Source organism: Leuresthes tenuis, unplaced genomic scaffold (assembly GCF_036924035.1).
Source record: "Leuresthes tenuis unplaced genomic scaffold, fLeuTen1.0.hap1 SCAF_19, whole genome shotgun sequence".
In the NCBI taxonomy this organism is placed as follows: domain Eukaryota; kingdom Metazoa; phylum Chordata; class Actinopteri; order Atheriniformes; family Atherinopsidae; genus Leuresthes; species Leuresthes tenuis.
Genome location: NW_027325373.1, coordinates 15,396,539 through 15,410,427, shown reverse-complemented (window position 1 = coordinate 15,410,427; position 13,889 = coordinate 15,396,539). Strand labels below are relative to the sequence as shown.

At 38.7% G+C, this 13,889-nt stretch overlaps 1 protein-coding gene across 1 annotated transcript in view; it reads right to left on the bottom strand.

Moving 5' to 3' along the window:
- Positions 1–13,889, bottom strand: part of arhgap24 (Rho GTPase activating protein 24) — a 67,267-nt gene that overhangs the window by 52,647 nt on the left and 731 nt on the right. The window contains exon 2 of the mRNA XM_072371712.1: positions 3,697–3,912. Coding sequence (XP_072227813.1) covers positions 3,697–3,897 — 201 coding nt within the window. The 5' untranslated portion in view covers positions 3,898–3,912. The remainder of the gene's footprint in view (positions 1–3,696; positions 3,913–13,889) is intronic.

The following is a 13,889-nucleotide window of genomic DNA, read 5'->3' as shown; positions in this document are numbered from 1 at the left end:
TGGCAAGGTTTGTGTTTCCATAGGCAACAGAAAGGGGCAGATGTTCTTTCTCCCAGTGAGGATGAGGCAATTAGGCTAACGTGACAAGAAACAAATGGAGACTTCACATCATGAGAGAGAGTTAATTAATAGCTGATCTAGATATGGCCTCATACCTCTGTATTACGAAGTTTGTTGCTTGGTGTGGGGTGATGTCAATCCACCACACAAAGATGTATTTGTTTGTCTTAGTGTATGTCTGATCTTGAACATTAATATTAGTGACGAGAAACTATTTTAGTCAGTGATATTACCCCTTTGTTCTACGTGCTCTTCCTTTAGGGCTGCAGGAAACCCCAGACTAGTTATTTTGAACCCTGTGGCACTGTGTTTTGCTAAAGTTTTGCATTGGAGGTCATGGAGATTTCAGGACTTTGAACACTCTCCTGTTCCTGACCTAGTTTTACTGACATTTCCCCATCCTCTGGAAAAAAAGTAGCAGTTTCAGGTAATTATTATGGCTTCAGTTAAGAAGTAGGGCAGGGATGGAAACTTGCAAACATGGGGAGGTAAAGTATTACTCAGGTACATTCTTGAATCTTTTCCTCTCTAGATAAACATAAAGTACAAGTTCTTTTGGGAAAACAAACTCTTTTCGTCCCTTTTCTGTAAACTTCAGTGAAGAGCTGCTGTGCTACATTTGTTTCAGGATAGTCACAACACCAAAGGCAGGAGCTAAACAGTTGGTGTCCCTTATTTAAGGCCACTCTCCATTTTAAACACTGCTTAATAACCAGAGGTCCCTAGAAATAGCTGTGTAGAATAGTTCCTCTCCCTGCCTGGCCAGTGGCCCACCTTCAGGTCTGGAGCCATAACCTTCAGAGACTTCTGCTGCTTATGTGGCTGCTGAGCTCATTTTGCTGGGAAATCAGCCAGACAAAGAAGTGTGGGTAGATGAGCAGAATAAAGATTTCAATTGTGCACAAGCGTTCAAGTTTCCCCTGGAAAAGAAGGATATTGTTTCAGTGGAATAGATATTAGAGGGGCACTTGGTCCTTTGTGTAATTGTATAGGAAAAGAACAGAGCTTCTGGTTTGAAATAACTGTCTGCAAATAAAAAAGTGTAAGACTCCATGATAACTATGATCTGAGATGGAAAAGAAATCAGGAAATAACTGCTAAAAATGATGCAAGGATAAAAATGTGGGATTTCAATAAGATATGAAAAGCTACAGATGGTACTATTCACAGGGATTAATTGCCTTGCAATCTGTTCCAACACACCCATCCTTAATTCTAACTAAGTAAGTTCACTGCAAGTCTCCTGCAGCTTCAGTGACAAGCATCAGTGCTATTGACTGTTTCATTACTCATGGTGAGAAATCAAACAAGTGCTAAAACTTTTTTTTTTTGTAAAGGTGTTGTGTGAGGAATACATGAGCTATCAGTGTCTTACCTATAGTAGACAGCAAGCAGAGCACTCTCAGTTTGGACAGAGAAGTAGGGGGACAGACAAAGGAGCCAAGCTAGCAGCTACTCAAAAATGTGGACAGGGGGAAGGGCAAAGTCACTATAAATCTGAAGCAACTTAAACTTCATAAACAGACAGCATTTTGAACAAATGCTCCATTGTGGATTTACACACAGCTTCACTAAACCAAACTGCTGTTCATATTGGCCGTACATTTTCACAACCAAACTGCACCAATAGTATGCAGTTAGTGTACAGTTCATCATTGACTGGTGGCTGTGCACGAGTGATATCTAGAAAATATGGTGGCAAAGAAAGTAAACAACTAGTGCTAAGTATATGATAATACAGCATATTTTCAGACTACTCCTGGAGATTGATGGATCAGGAACAAAAGACTTCAATAAAATAAAGCAGGAATTTAATGAAAGACGCAAGCTTGAAATCAAAATTCTAAAGAAACTAAGCTGGAACGACGGGGAAGAAACACTCATATATTTACATATAATCATCTGGCAATGAACAAAGGAATCCTGACAGAATATATACTGAGGGAAACTAATGACAAACAAACAACAAGTGGAACGGCAATCAGCAAAGAAAGACAATATGTGGCAGTTCAGTAGTCAAACTAACTAAAGAAACCAAGGAAGATATTCATCCATTATCTAAACCTTAATTCAATTTAGAGTCACAGGGCAACTGGAGCCTACCAAGGATGACAACCTCTGCTAAATTAAACAGGAAGTAAAGTAAACCAGCAATAACCAGTAATATATATATATATATATACATATATACATTATACATACACACAGAAACTGAAAGATCCTCTTCGGGTATATTTGGCTCCTTGACAGTGCAAATTGATCCCTTAACAATTCTAAAACCAATACAATTCAGTCACAACAATTTCAGTTTAGTCTAATACTGTCTGCTACAGCAAAGACTGCTTGTGAAATTAAACATGTGGAATTACTTATTCATCTCCACATTTCTGCAAATTCTGCTTTGTCATGGGAACCTGGTGTCTCTCTGGCTGCTTCTTTGTTCAGTCATCAGTACAGCTGCTCCGTAAGAACGGCTGCCTGGTAACAGTAACGTTAGAGATGGCCTTACTATCTGAATTACTCATTCTCTCCCTTCAGGATAGCTGCATGTGTTGGCTTCAATGAACACAAGCTTGCAGCTATTTTACTTTGGTTTAGAGTCCAACAGTCAAAACAGTCTGACTCATTTGAATCTAACTTAGATATATATTCTTTTAATCTAACTTGGCTGTACAGTAAGAAGCAGAAAGACAAAACTCAAGCAATTTTCAACAACACTGCAACACATAAGTAGTAAGTAGAAACACTCAAATAGGGAGATTAAACACAATAAGATACAGCACGATCTGCAAAAACATCAAAGTGAAGTTGAGCTTTAGGTGCAAATCTCAATAACTTTCTCAATATTGCAGCTTTTTCCTGGCATGGCTGCAGTTGGGACAAAGTGCACCTAGTGCTTATCAACTTATCACAGACATGATTATAGGTATTCTTAATTCTAACTTTTGTAGTAAACAAGTAAAGGAAGCATCACAGAGATTGTAATGTGTCATGTGTATCTCTTGCTTTTGAACAGTTATGCAAACGGACAGAAAGTCTACCAGTTGTACTTGAGCTACTCCCTGCTTATATTTTTTAATTTTTGTGATTGTCTGAAAAGAGCAGTTTGAGGTTTGGGTGTGTTTGCTGGTTGACACATTTTATTTGCACCACTTATCTTGTAGCGTTAAATATGCTGACATCTTGTGTTAGCATTTCCAAAAACGAGGTATCGCAAATTTCATCAAAGATTGCTTCCAACAGGTTGTTGAATGATTTTGGATCAATATCGCGCTCATTTCATCACTCATCACTCGGACAAAGAGTTGTGTGCCAATATATGATTATCAAGGATACCTGAGTTTGTCTCAATGCATTACCTGCACTTAACAATTTACATTTTTCAACTTCTGCACATAGTTCTGATCATTGGTTAACTGGTCAGTTTGTATCAATGATTTTAAGTTAAAAGAATACATGTGAGTTTTTCAGCTCAGAAGAGACTTGGTTTTCATCAACAAGTCTTCAAATTCTGTGAGAAGATGCATTCAAAACTCAGTAATCAGTCACTGTGTGATGCAACAGTTGGAAAATTGGTTGGGATTAATCTTTCAGTTCAGTCATCAGTACAATCTTTCAGTACACATTCAGCCTTACCAGGGCTTTGGTCTCCTCCTCATCTTTGTAGTAGTGCAGCTGATCCCCTCTTAGTACAAACCAGCGACTGTGCCAAGTCTTTACAAAACCTCCTTGCTTCCTGAGCCACCCACACCTGATGACATTTGGCCTCTGAACCTCAGTGATGGGCTGACCTCCGCTACGCTGAGGGCTGCCGTGTGACACACACTGGTCGTCCATTGCAGCAACTCCAATCTGCAAACAAACAAAGCAATTTTAATTCTTTTTCACTTACAGAAGTTGCAAACTCCACACAGATTTAACAGATTTCAACTAACAGAGAACAAAGACGGGACATTTAAACTCAGTTAAATGTAAGCAAAAATTTATTTCATAGTGACAAAAGTATGGAATGTAATTTGATGCTAATAGCCATCTATATCAAGAGGTAAATTACATTTTTGTCAGTTTTTGGATTTGGAATAATCCTTTTTACAGGCTTATTTAGAAAGTTTGCATTAAGGGCAGTTTTAGGCTTTAAGACTGGGCCAAATGATGCGAGCAGACAAAGGCAGAAGTGGAAATGTGGGAGGAGGAATTTATAAGCCGGATAAGAAGTTTAAATCCTTTTTATCTTTTTTCCTGTGTTACCCACCTACGTACGGTGTGTTGGCCTGTCTGGCTTTTGATGTTGTCTCTGTTAGATGTTGTCTCTCTGTCTTATCAATCTCTCAAACGTTTGGAGTTCTTAAATGTTATCTTCTCAGGTAGACAACATTTGGTCTGTAGCCTGCACTGTGTGGTTACACATTCAGTGTTAGATTTGAACAACTATATCAGTTTAAGAAAATCTTCTCCCACTTTGTCTTGCTTAAAAGCACGTCAGAGAGTAAGACACTTTTACTGTGTATTGTATTATTGTATTATTGAGATCTACAGGTACCCCATTATCATAATTTTTCTATGTTTGTCCGTATTTGAAACAGATTATGTTGGACTGGCACAAAACAGTGTAAGTTTGTGTTGTTACTGTTGTGGGATGTGTCAACCATGGTAACCAAGGAAGTGGAGTACAGGAATGTTTTAGATGGGAAAAGTGTGCCATCTAACATATGGTTATTGTTGTGTTTTGACCCAAGCTATGCTGTTGAAGCTTACCTGTGGTTCAGGTTCCTAAATGTAAACCAAATCAAACAGCGACTGAAAACAAAATTAGAGTAGAATTCTCTCTGTTCCTGCGAACATCTCTGCATCCTGCACATCTTGTTTCCATATAAACCTTTGCTGAACCTCTGCACCACTCAGTGACATGTGCTGAGACTGCTGCTGTCAGCTTTAAGCATTGCCATGTTGTCAGTGGCTCTCATTGTGCTTGGCTTGGTGGAAGTCCAACCAGCCCACAGGTCCAGATGAGGACCAGATGCAGCTCAGCAGTGTTCCAGGCAGCCAGGAGCAAGTGCAGCAGGGCTGCCGAGGTGCATTCAAAACCTTCACCAGTTCTTTGCAGACAGTCCATGTGAGCATGATGTGAGTACATGTTCATGCACAAACATGTTCACTCCTCTGCATTCCTTTAAGAAATATCTGTTTTTGACAACACTGAGGAGGCTTCACCTACTTATTATCATTCATCCAGCTCAGCTTCATTCTCTTTCAAATTCAATGCAAGATAAGTGTGAGAACAAAGCAGGGGGTTTTCTTCTTTCAGCAGCGAGATAAGTTCATAGAAGGATATCTTCTTTATTGCCAGGAATCATTTCTACTTTATGACCAGATCTGAGTATCCCTGCATCCATTTGACCTGCTATCCAAATGAACTAATGAACAGACAAAAACACACATAAATCATAAATCTGTTGATAATGAGTGATTTACACACAGCTCAACTATGCCATGCTTTCTGTACAGGGTATAGTTAAAAGCACTGCTGGGACTGGTCTGTGCCACACTATGAATTAAAACAGTAAATTACTCCAGGCTCTTTATGTGAATAGCCCGTTGGTGGCAAAAGTAGAAACATAATTTAAAATCTTCATTGCACTGTGGTTTCATCCAGAGGAAATAAAACACTAAACAAGGAGAGCAGGGAAAGTCCTGACTAAACTATAAATTATTAGACAAATGGAATACATCAAGGGCATTACATTTTGGCCCATACAACATCAACGTGATATATTATAACCTCCAGATTCAGTAGCTCATTTTAATTGTGTTTCCACTGAAAAAACAATTAGTGTGTTAAATCAAACCCGATAGGATTTAATAGCAATTAAGTAATAACATCAGCACTGACAATAAAGATTAAAATAAAGCACAATGTGTTGGAAAATGCAGCTTTTTCATCAGGTTAAAAACAAAACTTTTATATCTGCAAAACTGATGATATTCCCATCAGCCTCAGGTGGGCTGTATTAGGTGTTAGATTATAGTTAGAGGATGCAGAGTTAAAAAAAAAAACTCTAATGTTTACCTCATTTAATGTTGACATGATAAACTAACTTGGTGAAAATAGCAAGGATAAGCATATTCATATTGGCTCCAAGCAGTGTTGTGGCCCCCCACCACAGCACAGTCCCTCAGAGCCACTGCTTTACTCTCTGTTATTGGAATATATTTGTAGATTTGAGCATAAATGCAATGTTATTTCTTGTGTCTTGCATTGTTAATTGGCTGAAATCTGAAATATATTCCAAAGTATGTGAAATTAATGAAATACCAATTTGATATCATGATAAGATAATTAAGCAAAAACAAAAAAAAAAAGAAAGAAGAATAATTTCATTTGTACTGATGGGCACACATTGTTGTATTTCAGTTGGAGATGTCTTCAAGGGTTCCGTGATGGACTGGCGACTTGTCAAGGGTGTACCTTGCCTGCTTACCTAGTTTAGTGGCAGCTGGGGTAGACTCCAATCCCCACACAACACTGAATTAAGCTGGCATATAAAATAGATAACTGACAGATAGTTGGCTTCTTCCATGCCTGCACCACATCTGTGGATTTTTCTAATTGTATGGGACTCATCACTTATTAAGTCAGAAAAATTATAAAGTGCGATAAACATTACAAGAGGATCTATTTTAAGACAATCCAAGACGTTAGGTGACCAAACCTAACAATCAGTGACTGTAGGAAAAAGAAGTCAGCAACTGAAAAGAAAACTAAATAAAGAAAAAAAATACTGGATTGGACAGGAGAATAACCCTGCCAGCTTCTTATTGGGACATTTTTACTTGTTAATACTAGTAAAAACATATTATTTGTATATGTAAAAAAGAGAAAACCAGTTGACCGTGTTTTTGGACAGTTTGATGAACTGAAGGATTCTACAGTGTGTTTTCCTCTTCCTACTGCAAATTGGTACTTAGTTAAAGCGATATGATTTATTTTTTTAATGTTTGCACAGAGATCATGATGTCTTTTTACCTGAAAGAAAAACAAATAGTTGCTGAAAAAAAAGGCCGGATGGCTGACCTATTTTCTAAACCTAGATTTTATATGTTCCATTCCTCTTTGCAAGCACCCCGCCAGTGAGTGCTGCTGAAGGTTCCAGGTGCGCGTCTGAGTACATTTATAAAGCACCACCACCTGACTGTTTTGTCCGCTCAGCACATTGAAAATAGCATCTCAGAGGTATATCCTATGAGTCCTATGAGCACATGTGTATGGATATGTGGGTAACCTATTTGTGTCAGTCCTTTTCTCTCTTGAGCCACAGTCTCCAAAATAAGCATTGGAGCTGGATATGTTATATTAAAAACTTTTCCCCTTGCATCGCCACAAGATTGGAAAAGGTATGCAGCAACAGGATTCCTCCTCAATACAGCTCGAAACATGAAACCTTTTATAAAAAGCTTGTTTGATAAAAGATATAATGCCACTGATAATATGCAGCTTGCTTTAAAGCCATTTTTTAAAGGTCCTACTTTACAATGCCATCATGTCAGTGTATGTATGTTAAGAATGATTGATTCCAAATTAAGGAAAACTTCCATTTCATATACCATTAAGTGAAAGTTGGAGAGTTGGATTTTCATCGTGAACATTGGGTGTGACATTAAGAGTAATTTCTGCTGTAATGTATTTGGGGGCATGATGTGATGCATTTAATTTCCAAACCAACAATCAGTGGTCCAAGCTACCATCTGCTCATGTCTAGACTTTGTCGGCTGTCAAGGAACATTCAAAACAGCTAAATTGTTCGCATATACCAGGATGTTCTCACCGCTCAGCTGTGAACTTTGACCATTCTGAGAAGCCAGTGGGAATAGACACTCTGACCTTCACTATAAACAACAACAGCTCAGTGTACAGAACAGACGGACACACACGTAAACACTACACACCCGGAAAGACAACACAAAGATAGCTACAAATCAGTCCTATGAGGTTTTGTGGCATGTAATTTCTCGGCAGGGTGTAACATATCTGTGGTTGTACGGCAGTTACATAAAAATGAATGAATTCAAACTGCTCGAATATGAGCACAAGAATGGAGGGATTGACTCTAAGTGTTTTTACCCCACTTATGTGAGGGTTACAAATATTTTCAAATCGCCATTACTGTTTGCTTCTATGTGAGCACAGGAGTATTAAAAGCAAATCTTTGTCTCACAGCCAGGCCGTCTCAGGCTCAGGGATGTCTCGTTGTTGCTTTAAAAATAAGCATCTGTCAGTACGATCATAAAAACAGCTATTTAATGACTCCTAACCAATGAAAGACAGTTGTTCTTTGGTGCGACTTGAAATGATCATTATAGTGCTTTTGAAACAGGGATAGCAATTTCCACACATCTCTTAATGGTGTAAAGGCATTATATGTCAAATGCACTGTATATTGGCTACATTCTAGATATCACTGTACCCCCAAGATTATTGAAATGAGAAGATCTTGACCTTGAACAGGTTAGACAGTTGGATTATACCACAGGCTGTCTTGTCTATGCAGGAGTAATGTCACAGCAACACAAGGTTTCTAGTTTTTAGTTCTTACACAGCCTGTTTGCTCTCCATATGATAAAGTACTGTAGACAAGACACAAAAAGCCTGAGCTGCTGTTTGACACACCTTTTTTTATTTATTTAAACGCTTTGAGCAGAGATTGAGGATCTTCTCTACAGTGTAGTTAACCCTATACAAACTGTTGCTTAATTTTCCAAATCTTCTGGTCTTAGCAGGAAATGTCTGTGACCACAGGAAGTGACCGGTCAAAACAGCAACAGCAGGCACTGCTGGGAAAAAAATGGAATTGGTGGTCATAAAGCACAGAATGAAATGATAAAAATGACCAAAGGAAAATACAGTACATTTGCTACCAACTTGGAATGTGATTTTATGCAATAAACTCTTGACTATTTACTAAGCCATGCAATTGTCCAAGCTTTTTGCTTCTGTGTTGTACATACATACAGGGCATTTCCTCAGACAAACTTTCTCACAGGCCAACTGTTTGTAACGAGAACCACCTCGTTAATCAGGAAAAGTGCTCCACCACCATTGCAATTGAGACAAAACTGGTGAAACTGACATGCAAAAATCTTCAGATGCATTGGCAGGATATACCACTACACTTGCGATATATGCTATGATTAAAAATTGTCCAACAAAAATACAAAAATGTTATATGATTGAGCCATTATGTTTGGGAGGTTATCAACAAATTGCGGAAGGCCTCGTGGGTCACCATATTTCACTTTTTGACGTATATTTTCACTGGGTGCAAAAGTCAATATCCAGGCAGTTGAAATCCCCATTCATGGCCTAAAATGAAAAATTTATTGTACTCTGGATGATTCTTTGTAACTTCCAATTCTATCTACTGTCAGAAGCAATCCCGTTCAGTGATAGAAAGGGTCTGCACTCCGCAGATCACAACACTGTTACAGTGACCAGAAGTCTCATGGTAGACATAAATTCTTTATTCATGTCTTGCACACTTGACAGATGCTGCCACTATTATCTGTGTATAGTCAGTCTTTAGCTCTACAGTTTCAGCAACTGTTGAACTTCATGTTGACCCTGGTGGTTTCCAATAATCCCCATGCTAACCGTTCCTCTGACTGTGGAAAGATCAAAGGTGCATAACACAGGAAAGCTACAATAGAGCATAAAGATAATGCCTCAATTTAAATGAATTGATTCTGATACAATACCTACTCACCCACCTACTAACTTATAAGCAACTTGACATATTTGACAGTTGATTTAATCCACCTGGCACCAACGGACCCTGTCTGTGCTTCTTTAGCAACATAACTGCATGTCCACTTTTTTACATAGGAGGTTAAAACAGCACAAGGTATTAAAAAAATGCAGAGGAAACATGAACTTCACATTGTCAGTCAGTGCTGTCAACCCTTTGAATATCCCTAAATTACCCCACCCCCTTGAGTGGGCACAGTAGAGGGCCTCCATGACCCACATGTGTTAAAGACAAATATAACCCTCGCCTGCCAAAGCAGCAGTCTGTTTCTGTTAGACCCCTGCTATAAAGACACAGAGGTGAATGCAGGGCATGCTGCCTGCTGTGCTGTTGCTGTGCTAATCAATGGTGAGGACGTGAAAGAGGAAGGGCTTCTGGGCAGTCACAGATGGAAGAACTTGCACATATGAACCAAACGTGATCCATTGCTCCATCCAACACACACATTTATCAGGAGCAACATAATTTAATGCAGGATGGGGTTAGTGGGAGGTCAGGATTCAGCTGAGAGGCTATCCTTCATTACAGGGGGTTAGCACTTCTCTCATGATCAGCCACTACCCACACAGTTCATTGTGAGTCAAAGAGAAAGATGGATGGATGCAAACACAGGGAAATGAAAGGGGGTGAGGTGAGGTGAGGTGAGGTGTGCAGTATCGTAAACTCAGATTCATGGATATAAAGTCCCCAATAAGCTCCCTGGTGACTCACTGTCTAGTTTGTCTATGCACTGATTTAGCTGCCGCACGCACCCCCCTTCATATTCTACAATGACACACTCATTTATCCACCACTAGCACTGCCCTGCCTTTCTCATTTTCTATCATACCATGTGTCACATGATATCTGGGAACTGAGCTGCAGCCCTGTCGAAAGATGAGGGTGAAGACTTCACACAGACCACTGACTCATCGTACATGTGCTTGACACATTGTTACAACTGAACAAATGATACCGTTGATGTGGCTATCTTTTGTAACGTGAAACCTGGTGCACACAGGAGAATATTTCCCCGACAAAATAAGAAACTGTGGTTGATTGTGTTGAAGGTGAGAGGGAAAACTAAAATTTCACCAAGTGGTCATAGTAATGCTTTTTCCTGGAAGGTGAAAGCTTAGGTGACATTTCAATCTTCATAAATATCATGCAAACTGCTGTACCTAGCAACAAAATATATGGGGTGAATTATCATTTTTTAGTATGGAACAAAATCTGTCTTTGATTCAATCCTGAAAAACTAATTTATGTTTAAAATGACTGAACGTAGTATACATAACTTAGTATTTGGAGATCTATGAATATGCAGATTAATCCTGTTTCTGCTGTTATGCAGCTGTGGGTGAGTGTGTTCTATTTTAAGTTAGATGAAAAACCCATTGTTTAATATGTAAATCAGGTCTCAACAGAGGTCCCAAACACTCCAAGGGATCTGTTAAGATGAATTAACACTTGTTGTCCAGTAATATAACTATAGTAATTGACAGGTTTTCATTGGCTTGAGTAAGTAATGTTCAATTCCCTTGTCCCTCCTGTCCTCTTTTCTCATCTATTTTGTCTTTTTTTCTTGATGTGTAGCCTCTCTGCAAGGTTATCTATGTGTACTTGAATGGTTTTGAGCTCTATCCTACCTTTGCAGCCCTTTCGGCTCACTGTTTTCCCTCGTGACTCTGCAAACTGGGTAACTCCATTCCGTGCCATGTATTAGTATTGCTGGATTACTTGATGTATGTTTTTTTCCCTTTAATGCTCAGAATCGTGACACTGTAGCTGCTTCTTTTGTCTCCTAGCTCCTGTGCACATCCTAAAACACCCAGGGTTGCTGAGGAAAAACATGCACCAAGTGGTGTCAAGCACTGTAGACACAGTGCAGAGAAGAACTACATAGTCACCAGAGAGAGAGACAGAGCAGAAAGAGAGCAGCAACACAATAGTGGCAGTAGAGACTCACTCTAAGCTAAGCCAGTTATTGTGTGATAACGTCTTTCTTTTTAATGTGATTGCTATTTGAGTCTTTTTATTTTCCATTTTTTTTGTTTATTTTGTTTTGTTAATGCATTGTTCCTTGTCCCAAGGTTACTAATCTGACAATCACAGCGGTAGATGATATTCCCTATGAGATGTGAGACTCTTAGCCAGGTTCAGAAAGTTTTCCTTTCTCATAAAGCAACACATTAGGGTTTAATAATTTAATAATACCCTTTGTTCAGTGTCCTATCCATGGTCCTAAAGCATTAAATTCAATTAGACTTTTGAACATCATTAAGCTGAAGATTGAAGCCTTAGAATCTTCTATTCACCAAACTGATGTCAAGAACCAGTGGGGATAAAAGATCCTTTTGCTTCCTTCTATTTATTATCAAATCAATTAAACTGTAGACCCTGTTCATACACAACATTAATGAAGCAATGTTTGCATAAAGTCAGGTCATCTTGCTAGGTTAAGCATGTTTTAATTTAAGTAGACTGATCATAAAAATGTTTTTGAATTTAGAAATTTTTTTACTTTTATGCTTTTATCAAGAACTTAAGCCTAATGCATTAAACTATGACACTATTAACATCAAATCAAAGTAACCACAGATTATAAGCAATATCATAGTCACTCTTGTGACCTGTTGTGACCTGTTGATCCTGTTTGTACCATAAAACGTGGGGCTTTCGACAGGTCTCATTTTTTTTTTACTCTTCGCTTGTCTTGGTAGATTGCTTTGGTCATTATTGAAATTAGCCAACTGTGCCTGCATTCACAGATCGGTACAAAGATGATTACCCACAGAAATGGCCTCTCTTATTGCTATTGGTATGATTTTTCATGCTCTGACAAGGGAATTCCACCTCTTCTGTGATCTTTGTGCCTAAGTAAGCTGACCAGCTAATGGCTATCCACTAATATTTAGATAAAGAATGCAATCAGTCCTCTCATGTCACATATTCACATGTACACATTTGTCAGAAATCATATGTGTATTTCTTAAAATGTCCAACTTTCTTTAATTGAAGTATTTTTGGAACAAATTTTAACCCCAGTTTTGCTGCAGTTTCAGTCCACTTCCTGCTCCCTCTCTCAATAAACAGATATCACAGAGTTAGACCTGGGAATAGTCGAGAGCAGCAGCTGACACGGGGAACCTGATCCCTGGGCTTTCCAGCACAGCTTGTGCACTGCAGACATTCCTGGCACACAAGGCTCATCATCCCTCCTTTTACCTCAGCTTATGCACTGTTTGCTTTTACATCTTCCTTTTCCATTAACACACCAGGCGGGTGACACAAGCGGCGGAAACGTCTTTTCTGTCCTCCGTGCCATTTAATCAACATTCCATCTTGTCCGGTCCTGCTCATCTCTTTCTCAGCTCCCTATTTTTGGCTCCTTTTTTATAGTTATGATGAGATCAGTTGCAATCAGCAACATCCAGACACATGCAGCCCACCACCATATTAATCCAGAGATAATTTAGTTTTATTATGATTGACCAGCTAACAACCAAACAGGTGGTCAGTGTTAGAAGACATTTACAACAATTTTTGCCATCTTGATGTGCTTTACTGTAGTTATAAAGAAAATCCTTGAAAATGGTCTGACGGTTTAAAGCTCTTAGAGCCACAAGTATTTGTGAGTTTAGAGTATGTAAATAAAACTGGAGAAATTTTAAGTTTAGCTGCATTTCTAGCAATAATTACTCACTGTAACTTAGTCACAATATGCTCTCACAGGCTAACAATGTGATTGATATATTTCGGATAAAGATGATTTATTTGAAATGCAGGTCATGTACCTCTGCTTCATGACTCTCCCTGCAATACTCCATATGATGCTATTGAATGAACTGTGTCACTGATGTAACACACTGATGATATATTACAACAATGAACCACCAGCTGATTGATCAGATCCATTAGACAGCAGGTGATACTGGAAGATAATTTGAAGATTCAGCCAACAAGAGCAGTGATTTATTTAGTTTTTCATGAGCAAACTGAATGCACTTGCTAACCTTCTATGTCAGGTATTGTTTACATATAATCAAA